This window comes from Aspergillus melleus (genome assembly GCF_016097325.1).
Source record: "Aspergillus melleus strain CBS 546.65 chromosome Unknown contig3, whole genome shotgun sequence".
NCBI lineage: Eukaryota > Fungi > Ascomycota > Eurotiomycetes > Eurotiales > Aspergillaceae > Aspergillus > Aspergillus melleus.
In genome coordinates, this window is record NW_025763372.1 from 3,733,524 (window position 1) to 3,752,164 (window position 18,641).

The window sequence follows — 18,641 nt, forward strand, 5'->3', positions numbered from 1 at the left end:
TTCACTTATGCCGGGGAGGCAAGGGAAACTAGACGAGAGGTGCGTCGGGTACCTGGCAGGAGGATTATTGACCTCTACCAGAACCAAGGAGCAACTATCTTAGATACAGGCACTAAGTAGGGGACAACGAAGTGCATTAATGTACGTTCCTGCAGCTATTCGAGCTGCCGAAACATTCTATTTATTTACCCAGGCAAGTCCTCAACATAAACGTAAATGCATAATCTTGCTACTCAATTTTCCCTTACATACTGACACCATCTGATGACGCCAACACAAACCATGCCGTAAATATCCATTTTGATTCTCATTTCCATAACAGGTCTTAGGTATAAATAATTTTGGTGAGACCACACACACACACACAGACAGACTAGCATTGTCGCATAAAACTATTTTGGCATATTTTGAGATACCCGGCTCGTGCCGCAGATAACGGCAGTAGCAAGTCGCAACAAGGGGAATACTAAATTACTAGATTTAGTGGTGGAAGAGACGAGTGCCCTGCTCGACGAAAGTGATGCCGAGTTTCTCCGAGGTCTCGAAGACGGGGCCGTCGTTCTGGCTACCGCTGGGGGCGGCAATGTACTTGACACCGGAGCGGGCGGCCCGGAAGACATTGTCGATGAAGGGGAACTGTTGTAGGATATCAAATTAGCAAAGAAATCGAAATGCAAAAATGCATGAGGAGCACTTACGAAGGCATCGGACGAGACGGCAACCTCGCTCAACTTCTGAATCCAGGCTTCGCGCTCCTCCAGGGTAAACGGAGCGGGAACCTCCTCGAACACGCGCTCGTATTCGGCCTTCTCGGCGTCGTTGCGCGGGGTCTGACCGGAGCAAAGCAGATCGATAGCATTGCTCTTGTCCGCACGCTTGGTGCCCTGCTTCCACTTAATGTTCAGCACACGGTCGTGGAAGCGCATCCACCAGTTGTCGGTCTTGTCACCGGCCAGACGGGTGCAGTGGATACGGCTCTGCTGGCCGGCACCCAGACCGACGACCTGGCCGTTAAGCGCATAGCAGACCGAGTTCGACTGAGTGTACTTCAGGGCGATGGTAGCCACGGTGAGATCCCGTAGGGCGGAGTCGGAGAGAGCGGCCGAGTCCTTGGGGGTGATGACGGTGCTGAAGGTCTTCTGGGGGGAGATCACAACGTCGTTGCGGTGCTGGGTGAGCTGAACACCGTACAGGGTACGGGTCTCCTCGGCAGCAGGCACGTAGTTCTCGTCCATCTGGAGCACAAGGTACTTGCCGCCCTTCTTCTTGGAGAGGATCTCCAGGGCCTCGGGGGTGAACCCGGCGGCGATGACACCATCCGACACCTCGCGCGAGATGATCTTGGCGGTGGGAACGTCACAGACGTCGCTGAGAGCGAGGATATCTCCGAAACTGGACATGCGGTCGGCACCACGGGCACGAGCGTACGCCTGAGCCAGACCCGAGGTCTCGAGGCCGGCAATGTCGTCAACCATGTAGACCTTGCGCTCCTTCTCGTTCAGAGGCACACCCACGGCGGCACCGGCCGGGGAAACGTGCTTGAAGCTGGCGGCGGCAGGGTAGCCGAGCGCCTGCTTCAGCTCCTTAACCAGAGCCCAGGCGTTGAGGGCGTCCAGCAGGTTGACGTAGCCGGGAGAGCCGTTCAGGGCCTTGAATGGCAGCTTGCCCTGGAACATGTAGGCGGAGGCGGGCTTCTGGTGGGGGTTGGTGCCGTAGCGCAGAGAGAGGTGCTGCTCGCCGGTGCCGGCATACTGCTTGCGGAAGAAACCCGAGATGGCGGAGTCGTAGTCGGCGGTGTGCTCAAAGGCCTTGAGCGCATACAGCTTCCGGCTGGAGTCGGTGATCTCTCCGGCCTCCAGTTCCTTGAGGAATTCGGGGTAGTCCTCGGGATCGGAGAGGATGGTAACACGCGAGTGGTTCTTGGCCGCAGCACGAAGAAGAGTCACACCGCCAATGTCGATCTCCTCGACGGCCTCCTCGATGGTAACGTTGACCTTCTTGACAGTCTCCTTGAAGGGGTAGAGGTTGCAGACGACGAAGTCCACCTTGGCAATGTTCTGATCGGCCAGATCCTTCTCGTCGGACTCGATATCACGAGCCAGGATACCGCCGTGGACGGCAGGGTGGAGGGTCTTGACACGGCCACCCAGCATCTCGGGAGCGTGGGTGATGGCAGAGACATCCCTGTTGACGAACACAGCACGTTAGTCCTTGTCACATCACATCCCAAGCCTGTTTTATACATCGTCACCAAAATAACCCAGGATGACTCACTCAACGGGGAAACCGGCCTCCCGAATCAATCGAGCAGTACCGCCGGACGCGAGCAGGCGGACATTGTGCTTGACCAGGCCCTTAGCCAGGTCAAGCAGTCCAGTCTTGTCGTAGACGGAGAGGATTGCTATTCAAGGAAAGCATTAGCTCTAGAACCCATTCAACTCAATTCATGTCACAGGAATTGGCGGCAGTGTGGGGAAGGTACCGGACCACATCCACACAATTATTTAGCCGGCGGGGAAAGAGGCCAAGGGCCAAAAAGGAAGAGCATGAGTAAAGGATGCATTGTCTTACCTGACTTTTGTTGAGACATCCTGAAACACACCAACAGTGCAGGACACTAAAGAAAGGGACGGTTAGAATTGATTGACGGCGGTCAATATGGAGGGAAGAAGGAGGGGGGAAGGAAAAAAAAAAAGAGGGGAAGAATTTATCCCCACGACTTGTCCGAAGCGTCACGAGCAAATGAATGAGGGGTAAAGGAAAGACCGGACAACCTGGAACCTAGCTATGGTGTAAGGTAAGGGAAAGGGTTCGTCGTACCTGGAGAAAGATTGGCTGGGACGAGGTGAGAGAGAGAACAGGGGAAGGCTCACTACTGTCTGGAGACAGCAAGTTGATATGAGCAACGCTGCCTGAGTGCCTTCGTCCCACCGCGGGGTTCCTCCGCCGCTTTCGGCACTGCTGGCAGCCTCAGGCGGGCATCCCATTACAAACGGCGTTATGTCATTACTCATTACAGGAGCATATCGGTGCACAAGTCCTTATGCTGCACAGCTGACCTCAGCCGAGCGGACGCTAGTCTTCTCAGTCACGTGTCAGATGCACGGGCCACTTTTCCAGCAGCACAAAAACTTCTCGCGCGCTCCCGCTTTCCTTCTCTTTTTCTTTTTCTTCTCCATGAACAACGCAAAATTCAACATTCTTCAAAAAGCGTTCCTACGAGGATTTCATGCCTATGAAGTACGGAAATCGTCATAAAGAATGGAGAAGGACTGCCTCACCGCAGAGTGTCGATCTTGGGTGCAGTGTCTTCCGACTATTCGTCTTATGGAAGGGATTGCAATGATTGATTCTACAATCTTTCTATCATCATTCGCTTACTGATGCTACTGCTCAAAGTAGTCGGATGTAAAGCCACCGTAGCCTCTAAACGTGAATGTCTCTCTACCTCGTTCTTCGAGCGCCATTGAGCTGGACAATAATAATGATGCTTGTTGCCTAGTAATCTATTATATGCTTAAGTGACAGCTCGCAGATCGGCCATGAGTGAAGAACCTGTCCAATTTCAAAATAGTGGGCACGACACGCGAGATGAAGGAAAAAAGAGAAGGGGGAAAAATGTGCAAAAACGAAAAGACACCGGATTGAAGCGCTGTATGGAGCTTGGCCAGCTCGATTATGTCTTCAGGTGCTCCCGGCGAGACCCGATCGCCCATTGACGGCCGATGTTACCAAAGCAAACGCATGCGCAGAAGAGAACGCTAGCTACCCAGGTGCGGACGGCGATGCTTTCCTGCGTGATGCCGGTCGCCAGACCGTACTCCCGGAGAGTGTGGTTCAGGATGGGGAGTGCAGACTCGGAGGCGTTGGCGGAGGGAGGCACCAAGTCCGGCCGAAGTCCCAAGACAACGCCCATTCCCACCAGAGCGACCGTAGTCGACATGACGAAGCCGGTTTTGGTCCGGTCGATCAGATACCAGAGGACGGGATTGACGAGAGCCAGTGTCGCCGACGCTTGAGTGGTGGATTGCCAGGGAAGTCTCCGCTAGAACGGAAGAGAAAAAGAAATGTCAGCGTCCATGCCCAGTTCGGGGAGACCGAAGAAGCCATATGATTAGTGATCACTTACCATCGCAAATGCTATCCCAACAAAAGCCCCAACGCTGCGGACCACCGCCACCCACGAGAGGGTGCGCTCCTCATCGTCCTCGTCGCTACTCGATCGCTGCTTGGGGTGGGCGGGATCCGTTGCCACTTCCTCCGAGAATAGATCAAGCCATGGCAGGATGTTTCCCAGTGCAACGCCGGCTAACCCCCAGAATGCCAGGTATTCGGCGGACCCGTAGTAATGAGTGTTCTCGAGTTTCACCGGAGTGATCCAGTGGTTTTCGTGTAGATGAATAGTGATGATGCCGTAGACAATACCGAACCCGAACAAGAGCGCACTTTTCACCGCCTGAGGAAGAATGACGCCGAGAAACAGTCCGTGACTGAGTCGCGACCGTGTCCGCTGAAGAGCGAAACGATCTGGGCCATCCGATTTCGTTTGAAGAGGGTTCGGGCTCTCCGTGGCGGGCGTTTGGGCCTCAGTCCCCCAAGGGCTGGATTCGTCTCTGGTCCCTTCGAATGCCGTCGGAGAATAGATGCCGAAGAGCGTTGGGGATGTGAGGTTCATGATCGAGCCATTCCGACTGACACTGGTCGATCCGGCATCCTTGGGGGTCAGGAGGTCCGGGTTCGAGGGTTCCGCCGGCGTCGAGGCCTCGGAGGAATCGGTGGAAGGGGGCGCGAGGTCGAACACCCGTCGCGGACGGGGACGAATGATGGAAGGTCCGTCGGACATCGCGAGCGTAAAAAGCTGATCAAGGAATCAAGTCAAGATATCCAGAAAGCGCACACCACAGGTCTCAAGTGGCGGTCTCGCGGTGGGCAAGGCAGCAACCCTTTCCGTGTCCTCACCAGAGACGATCTGCGTGTGAACGGGAAAAGCGCGGTTCCAATGCGAGTGCCTATGATCTATCAGAGCTCGCGCAGCAGGATCGGTCGGTGAAGACCGAACGGATCACAGAGCAATAGTGTAGTTAAATAGAAGGCGCAGGAGGAAAAGGTGCCCCTATGACGAAGGTTCCCACAAGGATGTGCGTGTCGGGGAGAAATAGATGCAGGAGAAAAAAGAGGGGTTAAAAGCTAGCCAGGTCGGCGGAGAAAAGAGGACCAGTGCGTGTCTGAGTCGGACAACAGAATGCAGCAAGCAGCTCTTTGCTGGCAGGTAGCAGCACAGACGGCGCGAGAACGGGGAGGTTGGAGAGAATCGGTTCGTTGGAGTTGGCGCGGTGGAGTCGCCGGTGCAGTTGGGAGGCGCAAAGATTTGCAGTGGATCGGCGCCGGAATTGCCTCTGGGGAAGGGAGCGGGCGACTGTCACGAGGAAGTCGAGCGGGGGGAGAATAACGAGATAAAGTCGTAATTGAAATGATCAACGAGGATAACAATGGAAATGGGGGAGGGGAGGAATTGGGTTGGGGAGTTGAGAAGGGAGAAGAAATTGAAGGAGGAAGAAGAAGGGAGAGCGTCCCGATTCCCGTGCCGTACCACCTTCCTCGCCTATTGACCACCTGGTAGTATGTGTATGTACCTAGTAATAATGATAATAATAACAAAAATTAGGCAGTCAATCCTTCCATTCATTCATTACACAAATTAACCACCCGATCCCTCTAAAGTACAGAGTACAGAGTACAGAGTACAGTACACTCTGGTCAGTCGACTTCGGCTGGAGATTTGCATGTGAATCCTCCGCACTGACGGCAATGCCAGCACTTGCAGGCCCTCTGCATCCCTTCGATTTCCCCCTCACGGTCATCCTTCGTTGTAACCTTGTTCAGGGATGGTGAGACAAACACAAGACTGACCAAAGAAAAGAAACCCGAAAAAAAGGGGCCGGTGCGCACAGAGTAAATCTAGAAGTGAAGAAACATTAGGGTAGAATTGAGGAAATATGATAGGAAAAGAAAAGAGAGGAATCGAAAGAGTACAGGGATCAATCAGACAGTATCCGACAGGGACAGAAAGGAATCTGGACAGAGAATGAACAGGTGTGACAGACATAAGAAAGCATGTGTAAACGTGGTACAGTACAACTAAATCCCCTCTCTTAAGGATCCTCCATCGTCTCGTTCTCCTTGTCTTCAGCTTGGCGGCCTGCGTCAGGCCCCTGCTCGGGAGCAACGGACGAGGTCTCGCTGGCAGCATATCCATGTCCACCCTCAAATGTCGAGGAGTTTTCATCGCCTTCACCCTCGCCTTCCACATCGACATCGACTTCTCCCTCTCCCTCGTCGAGGTCATCCTCGTCGGCTTCTTCGTCGTTGTCGTCTGAAGACAGACCTTCCGCATCGTCATCGGCCCCTTCCATGAAACTATCCTCGTAGCCAGGCTCCGACGGGCGAGAGGGTCCGCCCAATCGAGACGGTCCTTCGTCATCGTCGCCGCTGCCCTCGCCCAGAAGTTCCCGGTCGATGTCGTCGAGTCCTTCCTCACCTTCACCCTCGATATCGTCGTGCGCCAAGGCAGGCATTGGCGAGTCCCGAGATGGAGCTCCCAGGCCGTCCCTACCGGCATCGTCCGTGGCCACCTGCGCATCTGCCTCGTCGCGATGGCCGCGGCTCCGGCTGCTCTTAGGACGCGATGCCGATGTCTGCACCTTGAGAGTTGATCCCGAAGCGGCGTCTGCGGCGGCCCCGGCGAGCTTGCGGCGGGCATTACGTGCAGCTCGAGCTCGACTGCGAGCGGACGTAGGCGCACGGCCGCTGCCGTCCAGAGCACTTTCGGTCAGTCTATTCAGTCGATCTTTCTGGCGCTCTTCTCGTTCCTTCTTCCGATCTCTCTTGGGGCCGTTGGCGTCGTCGTGATCCCATCGGTCCAGACGCCGAGCAGCCTTACGAATCACGGACAAGAAGTAGCTGGCATTCTCTCCAAAGTCCTCCTCTTCGTCCGGGTTGGGGTTCAGACCTCCTTTGCCCCAGGATTTCTGCTCGTCTTCCGTATCGTACCCGTCGGGCAGGCCCTGCAGTAGGCGCCCATAACGGGCAAAGGGAATTTCGCTCTCCCGCTTCGCACGAAGCATTCGATATGCCTCAGTCTTTCGTTTGGCAAGCAGGTATTCGATGCGCTGCCGTCGGTTTTGCTCGACCGCAAGTTGATGCTGGGTGAGAGGACGGGGCCGTCGAGAGGAGCTTTGTTGGGGCAGAGTTGGTTCGTTGACAAACCGATTGAGGATCGGATGGCTTGAACCGGGAGGTGCAGGCGAAGCTGCATCTGGGGTGTTCTCTAGTTTAGTTTTTAGGACGATGCGCTGCCCACCGACGGAACGATTAAGGGATGAATCACGTTTGGGACGCTTATACCGGGAGCGAGCGGACTGTCCAGGGGTTTGGTAGTCGTCCTCGTCATCTGGGGGGTATCGTTTGAAGGAGGGGTGCAGTGGAGTCGACATGGCGGAACCACGACCCCCGAGGCCATCACCTCGACCTAATCGAAGTAGAACATGGTCAGCGTATGTCGCAGTCTCTTCTGTCGAGGTAAGATTTCTTACCTGAGGCGATACCAGAGATATCACCCGAGCCCTGATCCTCATCATACCCAAACTCGGAGACTAAATGAAGGAAGTCAGGAACAGTCAATAGAATAGTGTGCAGGGGCATTGTAAAGCATACCTTTTTTAGAGCGTTTCGGGACTCTCGGCAAGGGCTCATCTTCCTCCAGTATACCTAGAGATCAAAATCAGCTTACAATGTCGAGACCTAAAGAATAGGGCCGGTGGGACTAACGTTTTCGCTCCAAGCGCTTGGCCTCTCCATATTCAATCTCGGATTGCGTATCAACGTTCTCTTCGTTGGCTTGGTCCTCGGTGAGGCTCTCGAAATTGGGCACCTTGATCGGCAGCCCGCCTGTTCCTTCGCCATCCAGTCCCGCGCCGAACGGATTGTTGAGGGCAGCCTCGGGGGTAAAATCACCCTCCAGGTACCACCACATCAACCAGAGGAACGCTTTCGCACGGCTTTTGCTGCTGAGGGTGGATCTCATAACGAGATCAAAGAAATCGCGCGGAGGAAAAAAGTGCAACTCGGACACTTTGGGGGCGTACTGGGCCAGAACGAAGATCAGGTTGACAGGATTTGTCCGGGGTACGCTACTATTCTTGATCATCTCGAGTGTGTTCGGCTGGTCAACATCCTCCGACGCACCCTTGAGGATAGATTTGAGACGAGGAGCATCTTGTAGTTGTTTGTAGGCATTGGGGTCTTGGTGCGCCTGTAACGAGGGAATCGAGTGGTAGGTCCGCAGTTGAGCGCGCATCTCGGGGAAGACTAGAATAGAAAACTCAGTGTCAGTTCCATGACAGAAGGCTGGGGCGAGCGATCCACGCCCGGCTTTGGGTGGAGGAGTCCAGCAGAAAACGTACAGTTGAGGGTAGTGTTCATCCGCCCAAAATTGACGAGTAAACACACCATAGCCATGCTGATAGCAGCCTGCTTATCATTCTGGAGCTTATCCTTGAGGATCTTGCTCGTCTTGCTACTGCGCGCCATCGCATCAATGTAGACGTCGGCGAAGTCGAAGCCCTTCTTGCCATCGGGCCAGCGAGTGAAGACGGGCGTTTTATCCTCGAAGACGAGCTTGAGAAACTGGTACTGGATGTCCTTGCGCCAGAGCGGGATGCCATCTTCCTTTTTCAGATGCCTGATCTTGTTTCCCGAATAGACGGAGCCGATCGTGCCATTCGCCTGACGTCTCGTGCCCACCGTCATGTTCGGCTCGGCATGCGAAAACGACTCGTCGCCGACGGAAGTCTCGACCTCGGCCATTTTGGAAAGTCGAGGGTGTGTTGAATTGCAAATCGCGGACTGTGTGGGTGATTGGGATCAAATGCACAATTCTAGATTGCGGTAATGGAAGGTCGGTGTTCGTGTGCCCTTGCCAGGGCGTCGTTCAGCTCAAGGCCGGCAGGCGCAGAGAAATCGGCGAGAGACACGGATTCAGCCTGTGGAGGTAGAATTGCGAAGAGCGGAGAGGAATTGGGGTCGAGGACTGGTGAGAAAAAAATGAGACGGAAAAGGCAGAGAAGAGATGAAAAGGATGCGCCAAAATGATGGCGAGGATGGTTGTTGGGGGGAAAAGCGAGGAAGAGAACGGAGAAAGGAGGAGAGAAGGAAAGACAGGCGATAGTTACGGAAGCAGTGAGTTTCGTAATCCGGTGATCTCGAACAACCAATTTGACTCACCAGCCACTTCGCTATGTGAATTTCTCTCCACGTTCATAATTATAGAGATAATCATTTGATGCTTAGTGAATGAATCTATTAAATAGATTTCTTGTAGCCATCATTGTTGATTCATGTCTTTTTGTTCTATTTCAGGCCATCTTCCATGGATTGTATATATCTCCGTACACCGAGTTCACGACTTTTGGAACACTTCGCCAGTCTCCCCAGGCAACATCCTCTAGATTGATTAAACGAAAGACTCTATATCGTAGACATCCCAGTTTCATTTGATGCATTAATATCTGAATACAATTCTTGGACTTCGACATACTAAATGTAGGCCATCGACTATACTACTAGCCACACTAAGAGCCCGACCTACGAATGCATGACTACAAAACACAAGATGCAGAAGACCAGAAGCAAACTTTTGGTTTTTAATAAATCAGCTCCCTGTTCTCGAGGCCTGGAGTCTCTCGGTAACAAAAAACAAAGAGAAAAAGGGGCCATCTTCGGCACAATCCCGTCGAGCCCAGACTGCTACTGACATGAGACGATGATCACCACAAAAAGGAAAGAAAACAAAAAGCGCCGGCAAAGCAGCTTCCCATCCTCCACGGATCCGACATATGAAACAGAAAACCCCAGTGGAAGGTATCCTCCGCGGATCCCAGTGCAGAGAAAAGTTTTTGTGGACACAACACCTCAAGCCAACGCCATACAGAATGCAAAGAATTCCCATCTCTATCGCTCGCATTACATGTTCGTGAACCGCCGGTCCCAGACGTAATGCGAAAGAAACAAGTACCCGCCGAATAAGAAGCCCATGATGATGTTTTTTTTCTCCAAGTGCAAGGAGGTAAGCCCCGGTCCCTCTTCTGCGCGCCGCTGTTGCGCCGGTGAGAGATCTCAAAGCCCGAGAAAAAAAGTAGCCTTCGTAGCGAAACAGAAAACACGATGCACGCATGCAGGCAGACAGCAAAAGAGGAAAGAGGAAGTTGATAAGGAAAAAGGGAAAACAACCCGCCATGAGATACCGAAAACTGGAAGAAATCTATGTTGCAAGACACGATGCAGATGCCACCGCACCAAGCAGATGAAATCATAAAAAGCACTTTTCTGGAACGCGACAAGCCGGCACTTCTGGCTGGCACGCGTCGTTCAAGCGGTTCTCCATATGGCCGCCTGAAAACAAAAAGGGTATCTGATGGAAGCGGGTGCGAGAGTAAGACAACGCAATCTATGATGTTCATGGAATGCCGACCGGGATGCTCTCGATTACATGGTGGGTATAATCAGGAGCAGCACAAGATGGTGAGATCGGGCCGCATCATAAGATCATGCCTAAATAACGGACATAACAGAACGAGAAGACAAAGAAAAAAGGGCACAATGCTCATAAAAGACAACACCTAGAAAACAGATGGTAAGAAAGAAGAAATCAAAGAAACAGACTCTAAAAAAGGAAGTCGTGGCAGTCATGACAAAGCCGGTCCTGAGATAAGTAAAAAGCGGAAAGAGGTAGAAAACGAGAAGCTCAGGACTCGTTCTGACCGTATCCGTCAAATTGAGAGGCAAGAAAAATGGAAGAACGGGAAAGAAAAAGAGGAGCCAATCAGACATGACGGCCTCGCCAGAGACCACAACTTCTGATTTACCACCAGGAAGAAGGTCCGGTAGGGCCAGAGGGGTTTCCATAGCCACCACCGCCGCCGCCGTAGCCGAAGCTGCCACCACCTCCGTAGGAGGGAGGAGCTCCGTAGCTGCCGCCACCGCTGCCGCCGCCGTAGCCGCCGCCCGGGGCACCGTAGCTGCTACCACCGAACGAAGGGGGACCGCCCATGTTGCCGCCCAGGCGACGCATGTCGCGGGTGGCATTGGCACCACGGCCACGGCCACCACCACGGCCGCCACGACCGCCATAGCCGCTGCCCTCACGAGCAATGCTCTCCAAGAAGGAAGGAACCTCCTGGTGAGCCTCCTTCAGAAGGTCAATCAGGTCACGGACGACACCACGGTTGCCACGGTTGAAGAAAGCAGTGGCGATACCGGTGTTACCGGCACGACCGGTACGACCGATACGGTGGACGTAGTCGTCGATGTCGGTGGGCAGGTCGTAGTTGATAACGTGGGTGACGTTGGGGATATCGAGACCACGAGCAGCGACGGCAGTAGCCACCAGGATGGGGCAGCGGCCCGATCGGAACATCTCCAGAGCACGCTCACGCTCACGCTGGGTGCGGTCACCGTGAATGGCGGTAGCGGGGAAACGCTGGTTGAGGAGGAAGTCCGAGAGCGAGTCGGCCATACGCTTGGTCTCGACGAAGATCAGGGTCAGACCGCTGGTGCCGTGGGTGTGAAGGATGTCAAGGAGCACGGAGCGCTTGTCGTGGTCCTCCACGTACTCGACCTTCTGGGTGATGTTCTCAGAGGTGGAACCCACACGTCCGACGGACAAGAAAACGTAGTCCTTCAGGAAGTCACGGGCCAGCATCTGAATGTCCCGGGGGAAGGTGGCCGAAAACATGAGGGTCTGGCGGTCATTCACGTGGGGCATGTCCTCACCCTCCACGATGCGACGGATCTGAGGCTCGAAACCCATGTCCAGCATACGATCGGCTTCATCCAGAATCAGGTACTTGATGTTGACCAGAGAGATACGGCCACGCTCGATCAGATCGACGAGACGACCAGGAGTGGCAACCAAAAGATCGCAGCCACGCTCGATCTGACGCAGCTGAGAGCCGATGTCAGCACCACCATAGACCACACAAGGGCGGACCCAAGAGCGGTAGGCGAACTTGCGGGCTTCGTCAAAGATCTGAGACACAAGCTCACGAGTGGGGGCAAGGATGAGGGAGGTCGGGTAGGCCTTGCGCTGACGACCGTAGCTGAACTGACCGGACGCCTGGGCCGGGGTGGCCGAGGGACCATTCTGGAAAGCCTGCGACAGGATGGGGAAGAGGAAACCACCAGTCTTTCCGGAACCAGTCTGGGCACAGGCCATGAGATCGCGACCGTTCATGACGATGGGGATAGAGTACTTCTGCACCGGGGTGGGGACCTGGTAGTGAGCGAGCGTGATGTTGGCGATCAGGTGGTCATCCAAGGGAGGGTTGGTAAAGGCATTGACGGGCTCGGGGACGTTCTGGCCGGAGGCCTCGACCGGGATGTCATCGTAGTTGGCGAAGTTGATACCGGTGTTCTGCTTGGAAGGATCGTTGGGAAGACCGAAAAGTTCACGTTCCACGCGGGCGTTGGCGGGTCCAGGGATGTGCTTGCCGTCGCGCCACTGGCCGTCTCCAGAGCCTCTGGCAGCACCACCACCTCCACCTCCACCGTATGCGTTTCCACCTGGGTTTCCGTAAGCATCTGGGTTAAAGGCATGGCGAGCACCTTCTAGGGGTGTCCAGCTTGTGTTACCATTGGGACCGCGGGGGCTGAAATCAGGAGCATTGGCGTTGGCCCAGTTGTTGCCGCGAGGACCACCTCTGTTTGAAAGAAAAAAAAACCAACCTGTTAGTCTCGTCTCCAGAAATTGCAAAGCGAATGCCTTGTTGCTGTGAATACATCGCGAGAGAAATATAAACAAAAAGTAACGTACCTCGGGGCCCAGGATCCAGGACCAGGGGCAGGGCCAGGGCCTGGGGGAGGGGCAGCACCGTCCATGTTCGCGCTGGCGCCCATCTGACGCTGGCGGAGATGAGGGGGGATGTAGGCAGCACGGCCAGTGTTAGGGGCAGCAGGCGCATGCTGAGACTCGTTAAGGGAAAGGTTTCCCATCTTCAATCCGTCGGCCATATTTGCGGATAATTCACAAACTGCGGTAGGATAACAGATAAGCAGGACGAACAAACGACTCGACTTGTGACACCAAGGACGAACGTACAGTTTTAGAAATTCGAAAGCGGTTTGTGTTGATAGTCGTAGAGCAGAATCGCGATCTGATCCACCTGAAATCTCTTTTCTTTTTGTACAAGAAAGATAGGAGAAGAATGTGGTGCGAATTATCTGAAAAAGTATCACCGGCGTCTATGAAGTGGCGATACAAGAACCGAGCAAATAGACAAGAGCACGGCGAAAAAGAAAAAGGACAGGAAGAAGAGTGAAAAGAAAGGAAGTTTTCTTCTGAGCAGTTGAATTACAAAAAAGAAAAAAACCAAGGTGATCTCCCAGATCTAACCCTCTATTAAATTTGCAGAAAGGAAAAGGGAAACGAGAGGGACGGGGGGAGGAGAGAGAGAGAGAGAGAGAGAAGAGAGGAAGGAGGAAGAAAAAAGGATAATATGTGGAGATATTGAAAAGAAAAAAAATGAACCGATTTGGATTAGGGGGGGGGAACGAGGAGAGAGTTGGGAAGTGGAAGAGAAGAAGAGCGAAACTGAAAGAGAAAAGGGAAAGGGTGAATGGGGTTTTTTTCGTTTTCTTGTGGGTGAGGAAAAGAGGCAACGCCCGATTGGATTTTTAATTAATCTGATTTTTTTTTTCTATTTCTTTTTTCTTTTTTTTTTTTTAATTCCCTACTTGCGTGAATCAGTGTCTGGTCTACGGTGTTTTGTCCTCTTGTCCCATTCCTTTCCAGGTTTGCCCTTCCCGCTGATTCAGATTCAGAAGCGAAAAGAGACAGAAAAAATAAAATAAATAAAAAAATAAAAAATAAAAAAAGGACAAATACCACCCGCGATGACAACTACTGTACTTCGGTGTACATACATTCGAGTACCTACATGAATTGTTTCTTTTATTAGGTATTCTAGTATTTATTCTGACCTCGAGTCCAGGGTTTGGAATTTTCCACAAGTGTTATTCACTACCGACCTACACTGTGTAGGTACTTCCTATCTAGACCAAATTGTATGGCACCCTAAAGTACCTGCGGACCAATCTAGTAAGGCCGAATGAAATGCCATCCGCATACTGGACGCTGGACATTGTAGATCCAGATATTCTTTTACTCCGTATGGTATGACATGAGTCCTCTGATCTTTGCAGAGGAAATCAAGCATTATCCACTTGGGACTGGCCTTCCAAGTCATCTACATACGTAGCACATACGTAGCACTAAAGGTCCAAGTGCAAAGATCTAGTTAATCGGAGATCTTCAACCCCGTGCTCCTTATTATCATATCATAAGAATGGTTTTCTTGGTGAGTTGGTTACCACTGCCACCACCGAGGCTTGTGGCCACCATCCTTTTCCTCTCCTTTGCCACACCTTGATTTTCCATGGCTCGGGTCATCTGACTAACGTCGCCACTTGTTTTCTTTTGCGGCGCTGCCATTGACCGCTTCTTACGAAGTTTGGCACAGACCCCAATCCACAGACCGGTTTGCTCACGGCACTACTCCGATCGGGTGCCTTGATAGGTCCAGGAGGGACGCAGGTCAAACCAAAACTAAAATTAAAAATAAAATAAAATAAAATAAAATCAACGGGACAATGCAGCCTCGGCATAGATGTACGGTAGGCATACGGTGTATATGATGACATTCGATTTACTCTCTCAAGCAAGACTCTTTTCGTGATCCTTACCCCGAGAACGTCTTCCGCAGCAGTTCTTAACCGCGATTGCAATGATCGCGATAGCAACGACAAAGACGGCGAACCCGGGCAGAGAAATTGAGGAAGGTGCTGGAACGACTGGTGCAACCTCTGGCGGGCTATCCGTGATAACGGCTTCTTCATTGTCTTCTTCGCCTTCAGAGACCAGCGAATATCAGCACATTAGGGCTTTCCTCAAGTAGCAAGGACTGACCGGGTGTAGGTCTACAACTCCTCGTGGCTACCTTTCTTCTCGCTGGGGGTATCCTCAACCTCCAGCTCTCCACTCTTTGCGATCTTGACCACCTGCTCGGGCTTGTCGCCACGGCCCTTGGGCACGTTCTCGATCGCCTCGACGATCTCGTAGCCCTCAAGGACCTCGCCGAAGACAACGTGGCGGCCATCAAGCCAGCTATTAGAGCGAACAGTTAGCAACTAATCTTCGTCGGCAGAGTTATTCCGGGCTGAACGTACGCAGTAATGGCGGTGGTGATGAAGAACTGAGAACCGTTGGTGTCCTTGCCGGCGTTGGCCATGCTAAGGAGACCCTTGCGAGTGTGCCTGATCTTGAAGTTCTCGTCGGCGAACTTCTCGCCGTAGATGGACTTGCCGCCGGTGCCTATCCGTCAAACATTAGCATGCGCCGTCTCAACGGCAGGTTTTTGAAATGCGGAAAACTAACCGTCACCACGGGTGAAGTCACCGCCCTGGATCATGAAGTCCTTGATAACACGGTGGAAGGTAGATCCCTCATATCCGAAACCCTTCTCGCCAGTAGCCAGAGCGCTTCACAAAAGTTGCATGTTAGTAGAATGAACAAGCCGCCTTGGGAATCAAATCAAAGGAGCTGTACCGGAAGTTCTCAGCGGTCTAGTACATATCAGATTCATCAGCATCCGTTCCCAATTCAATATCAGAGAGGATTGTTTGTTTACCTTGGGAACAGTCTTTCCGTACAGACCAAGCACAATTCGACCGAGAGGCTTGTCACCGTGCTCAATGTCAAAGTAGACCTAGCCACATCCACCCAATTAGTATTTCCCCAGCAATACGCCTCTGCAAACCCGACAGACAGCAGGCCTACCTTGCTGGTGATCTTAGGTCCCCGAGGCTCCTTAGACTCTTCGGCGTGGACCAGGGCCAGCCCGACGGCCAGGACCAAGAAAAAAGACAGGAAGATAGACTTGAAGTTCATGGTTGCTCGTGGAACCCTAACAATGGATTATACAGAGCAGTGGGGATGAGGAAAGGAAGAAGCTCTCCTCCATGGAGGCCAGCTTGCAGTTAAGTCGCCAGTCAGCGGCATGCGGAGATGCCAAGATCAAATTACGCCCGATCAGGGAAAGCGCGTGTATTTTTCAGTGGTGCCGGCACGATAAGGTGAAATATTGGTATTACGTCTGAAACTTTCAACGTTTCGTCGCGGAGAAACGTTGTTGCCGCTTTGCTTCGATTTCTCCCGCTCGCCGGAGTTGCAACACCCGCAGACGAGAGGCATAGGTATAGCGAGTGGGAGTCTGGATCTTACGCGCAACCCGTCAACATGGTATGCATGGCCTCGATATCTTCATATGATACTGGATTTCGATCGCTAACTGACAATTAGGTTTTCATTCTCGGCGTCAACTTCCCCGAGCGGAATCTCGTCAAGGCAAGCATCAACCTTACCCCCAGTCCCAGTCCACCCTCCCCGACCCTCGAGTACGTTCCGGTCTAATACATTCCCACAGAAGTCGCTCCAATCCTTCTTCGGTATCGGAAACCAGACCTCGTCACAGCTCCTTGCCCGGTTCCACATCCACCCGACATGCAAGGTCAGCGAGCTGGCCAACAAGCAGGTCCTGGATCTCACGGCTGCTCTGTCCGATATGAAAATCGAGAACGACCTGCGACGAAACGTCCTCGATAACATCAAGCGGTTGAAGGAGAGCGGTACCTATCGTGGTAGACGTCACGCGCTGGGATTGCCGGTTCGCGGACAAAGGACAAGAACTCAGGTAGGTAGTTTCGCTGGGGGGTGTACACACGGGCTCTATGCTAACGGGGACGGAAACAGATCAAGACGGCGGTCAAGCTGAACCGCATGGAGAGAAGAATGTAGGTTGCTGCTAAAAATTTTCTGACGGCTGGTCAAGCCTGGTGTCGTTTTTATCTCTGAGGGCATGAACCGGCGTTTTGTTGCTTATTTCTTGTAATTGGATACTTGGATCCCGAGGATCTCACGATGTGTATTATATTAGACATTCGAAACAAAAGAAGGTCAAAAAAAGAAGACGAAATTTCCTATCTTCCCGGTCTAGAACGATTGATTGATATTGCATACAAATTAAGGAAACATCGAACTCGTATGGTAGCTGTTCGAAAACAAAGCCAAAACAGCCCAACTTTTTCATCCAACACTAGAACGCCACGCCCATATGTGCAACCCATTCTCATGCGGAAGACAAGACACCCTCTCCACGGTTGATCTGGATCCTCTTATCCTCACCGGCACTGACAATACCCACCGACTTGTCCCAACACACGCCGAAAACCTTGACTCCTTCGCCACCAACGCGCTTGGCATCGGCCTTGCCTCCCTCTTCCAAACTCTTGCGAGCAATCGAGTAGACGCTTTCTCCCACAACGCCGTCTTTATCGGTCTTGGTTGACCGGATATCCCAGATGCGGCACGTGCCGTCGTGGCTACCACTGATCAGACCGTACGAGCTGTTGGGATCACGAGCCAGCGAAACGACAGCGTTGGTGTGGCCGCGCAGCGTCATCGCCGCGATGGTAGTCGCCGAAGCTCGAGGATCGATGAGGGTGATGTGGCGGGCCGACGAACCCGTAGCGAGGAGGTGATGTTCAGGGAGGTGCTCGAGGGAGAGAAGGGAGTGGGATGTCGTGCGGGTATCAACCAAAGCAGCAGTGACAAGATCCCACGTGCGCAGGGAATGATCCCAAGACGTCGAGTATCCGACAGTGGAGTCCTTAGCATCGAAAATGGCGGCCGACACGGGTGCACTGTGGGCAGAGAGAAGGGCAACAGGTCCACGCTGAGGGGTGCTCACAGAAGAGTTTAACTTTCTTCGTTTAGAGCTCTTGGCGACGGCCGATGGAAGTAGGTTCTCCGGAGCAGCTGGAGCATCAGATTTCTTGGTTGACCAGAGACCAACGGTGTGATCTGACGATGCGGATAGAATGCGGTTCGAAGGTGCATGGACCGCGAGCGAATTGATGGCAAGCTTGTGCCCGTACAGCTCTAGTTGAGGAGCGATAATTCCTTCGAAGCCATTCTCGCTTTGCGTGTATTTCCACAAACGAACCGTGCGATCAAGTCCCGCCGAGACGATCGAGTTGGGGGAGATGAATTTGGCGGCTTTGATGGATGCGGTGTGGCCACCCTCAGTCGGTGACGGCGAGGTTGCCACTATTTGCGACGACATATCCCACACTCGTAGAAGACCATCGTAACTACCAGACAGAATCCTCTCCTGGCCCGGAGTAATATTGGCGGACGCCCAAGAAGCTGCGGGCGAAGTGGCAGAGAGCACATCGACCGAGCTGACCCAATCATCGTGCTCGAAAGATGCGATATGAAGAGGCGGAATCAAAGCTCTCACATACTCGATTTCCAAAGTAGTTTCGGCGGAGATGCCATTCGCAGTCAGATATTCATCGATCGAAGTTCGGAGGAATGATCCGTTGATCAAGAACTCGAATGGAATCGGCTTGGCGGACCCGAGGAGGTTGTTCACTAACGTCGAAAGCGCATATCTCCGTAGACCTGATTAAATCAGAGTTAGAGCGTGAGCGATAGCCAGGAGTTGTGAAATCATCTGTGTTCATTGATC

General features: G+C 52.9%; 8 protein-coding genes across 8 annotated transcripts; 1 reads left to right on the plus strand and 7 right to left on the minus strand.

Annotated features, from left to right (window-relative positions):
• Positions 1-480: 480 nt before the first annotated feature.
• Positions 481-2,153, minus strand: ADE17 (phosphoribosylaminoimidazolecarboxamide formyltransferase/IMP cyclohydrolase; the record flags this gene model as incomplete). Its single annotated transcript, XM_046088069.1, has 2 exons — positions 481-636; positions 699-2,153. The coding sequence occupies 2 exons, from the start codon at positions 2,151-2,153 to the stop codon at positions 481-483; spliced, it is 1,611 nt and encodes a 536-aa protein (XP_045944037.1).
• Positions 2,154-3,676: 1,523 nt separating this feature from the next.
• On the minus strand, positions 3,677-4,843 carry LDX57_006370 (INSIG family protein; the record flags this gene model as incomplete). Its single annotated transcript, XM_046088070.1, has 2 exons — positions 3,677-4,045; positions 4,130-4,843. 2 exons carry the CDS (start codon positions 4,841-4,843, stop codon positions 3,677-3,679), a joined length of 1,083 nt encoding a protein of 360 aa, XP_045944038.1.
• A 1,309-nt stretch (positions 4,844-6,152) lies between these two features.
• LDX57_006371 (putative INO80 chromatin remodeling complex (Ies1)) lies at positions 6,153-7,493 on the minus strand (the record flags this gene model as incomplete). The annotated part of the gene is made up of 1 exon (XM_046088071.1): positions 6,153-7,493. The coding sequence occupies one exon, from the start codon at positions 7,491-7,493 to the stop codon at positions 6,153-6,155; it is 1,341 nt and encodes a 446-aa protein (XP_045944039.1).
• A 329-nt stretch (positions 7,494-7,822) lies between these two features.
• On the minus strand, positions 7,823-8,865 carry LDX57_006372 (uncharacterized protein; the record flags this gene model as incomplete). Its single annotated transcript, XM_046088072.1, has 2 exons — positions 7,823-8,367; positions 8,463-8,865. The coding sequence occupies 2 exons, from the start codon at positions 8,863-8,865 to the stop codon at positions 7,823-7,825; spliced, it is 948 nt and encodes a 315-aa protein (XP_045944040.1).
• A 299-nt stretch (positions 8,866-9,164) lies between these two features.
• Positions 9,165-13,672, minus strand: ded1 (DEAD/DEAH box helicase). Its single transcript, XM_046088073.1, has 2 exons — positions 12,869-13,672; positions 9,165-12,755 (listed from the first exon to the last, which is right to left on the minus strand). Exons 1-2 carry the CDS (start codon positions 13,063-13,065, stop codon positions 10,919-10,921), a joined length of 2,034 nt encoding a protein of 677 aa, XP_045944041.1. The 5' UTR covers positions 13,066-13,672; the 3' UTR covers positions 9,165-10,918.
• A 1,522-nt stretch (positions 13,673-15,194) lies between these two features.
• CPR2 (Peptidyl-prolyl cis-trans isomerase B) lies at positions 15,195-16,110 on the minus strand. The gene is made up of 5 exons (XM_046088074.1): positions 15,890-16,110; positions 15,741-15,818; positions 15,659-15,675; positions 15,488-15,591; positions 15,195-15,424 (listed from the first exon to the last, which is right to left on the minus strand). The coding sequence occupies exons 1-5, from the start codon at positions 15,998-16,000 to the stop codon at positions 15,234-15,236; spliced, it is 501 nt and encodes a 166-aa protein (XP_045944042.1). The 5' UTR covers positions 16,001-16,110; the 3' UTR covers positions 15,195-15,233.
• A 238-nt stretch (positions 16,111-16,348) lies between these two features.
• LDX57_006375 (mitochondrial 37S ribosomal protein uS13m) lies at positions 16,349-16,906 on the plus strand (the record flags this gene model as incomplete). The annotated part of the gene is made up of 4 exons (XM_046088075.1): positions 16,349-16,351; positions 16,412-16,456; positions 16,536-16,802; positions 16,862-16,906. 4 exons carry the CDS (start codon positions 16,349-16,351, stop codon positions 16,904-16,906), a joined length of 360 nt encoding a protein of 119 aa, XP_045944043.1.
• Positions 16,907-17,237: 331 nt separating this feature from the next.
• Positions 17,238-18,233, minus strand: YTM1_1 (ribosome biogenesis protein ytm1; the record flags this gene model as incomplete). Its single annotated transcript, XM_046088076.1, has 1 exon — positions 17,238-18,233. One exon carries the CDS (start codon positions 18,231-18,233, stop codon positions 17,238-17,240), a length of 996 nt encoding a protein of 331 aa, XP_045944044.1.
• Between the last annotated feature and the right edge of the window lie 408 nt (positions 18,234-18,641).

Bases quoted from the DNA above. Each gene is read 5' to 3' on its own strand.
- ded1 (XM_046088073.1), bottom strand. From the start codon at position 13,065: ATGGCCGACGGATTGAAGATGGGAAACCTTTCCCTTAACGAGTCTCAG. The intron at 12,756-12,868 runs GTACGTTACTTT...TCTTTCAAACAG, and splicing joins CCTGGATCCTGGGCCCCGAG to AGGTGGTCCTCGCGGCAACA.
- CPR2 (XM_046088074.1), bottom strand. From the start codon at position 16,000: ATGAACTTCAAGTCTATCTTCCTGTCTTTTTTCTTGGTCCTGGCCGTC. The intron at 15,819-15,889 runs GTAGGCCTGCTG...GGATGTGGCTAG, and splicing joins GACCTAAGATCACCAGCAAG to GTCTACTTTGACATTGAGCA. The intron at 15,425-15,487 runs GTTAGTTTTCCG...TTTGACGGATAG, and splicing joins TGACTTCACCCGTGGTGACG to GCACCGGCGGCAAGTCCATC.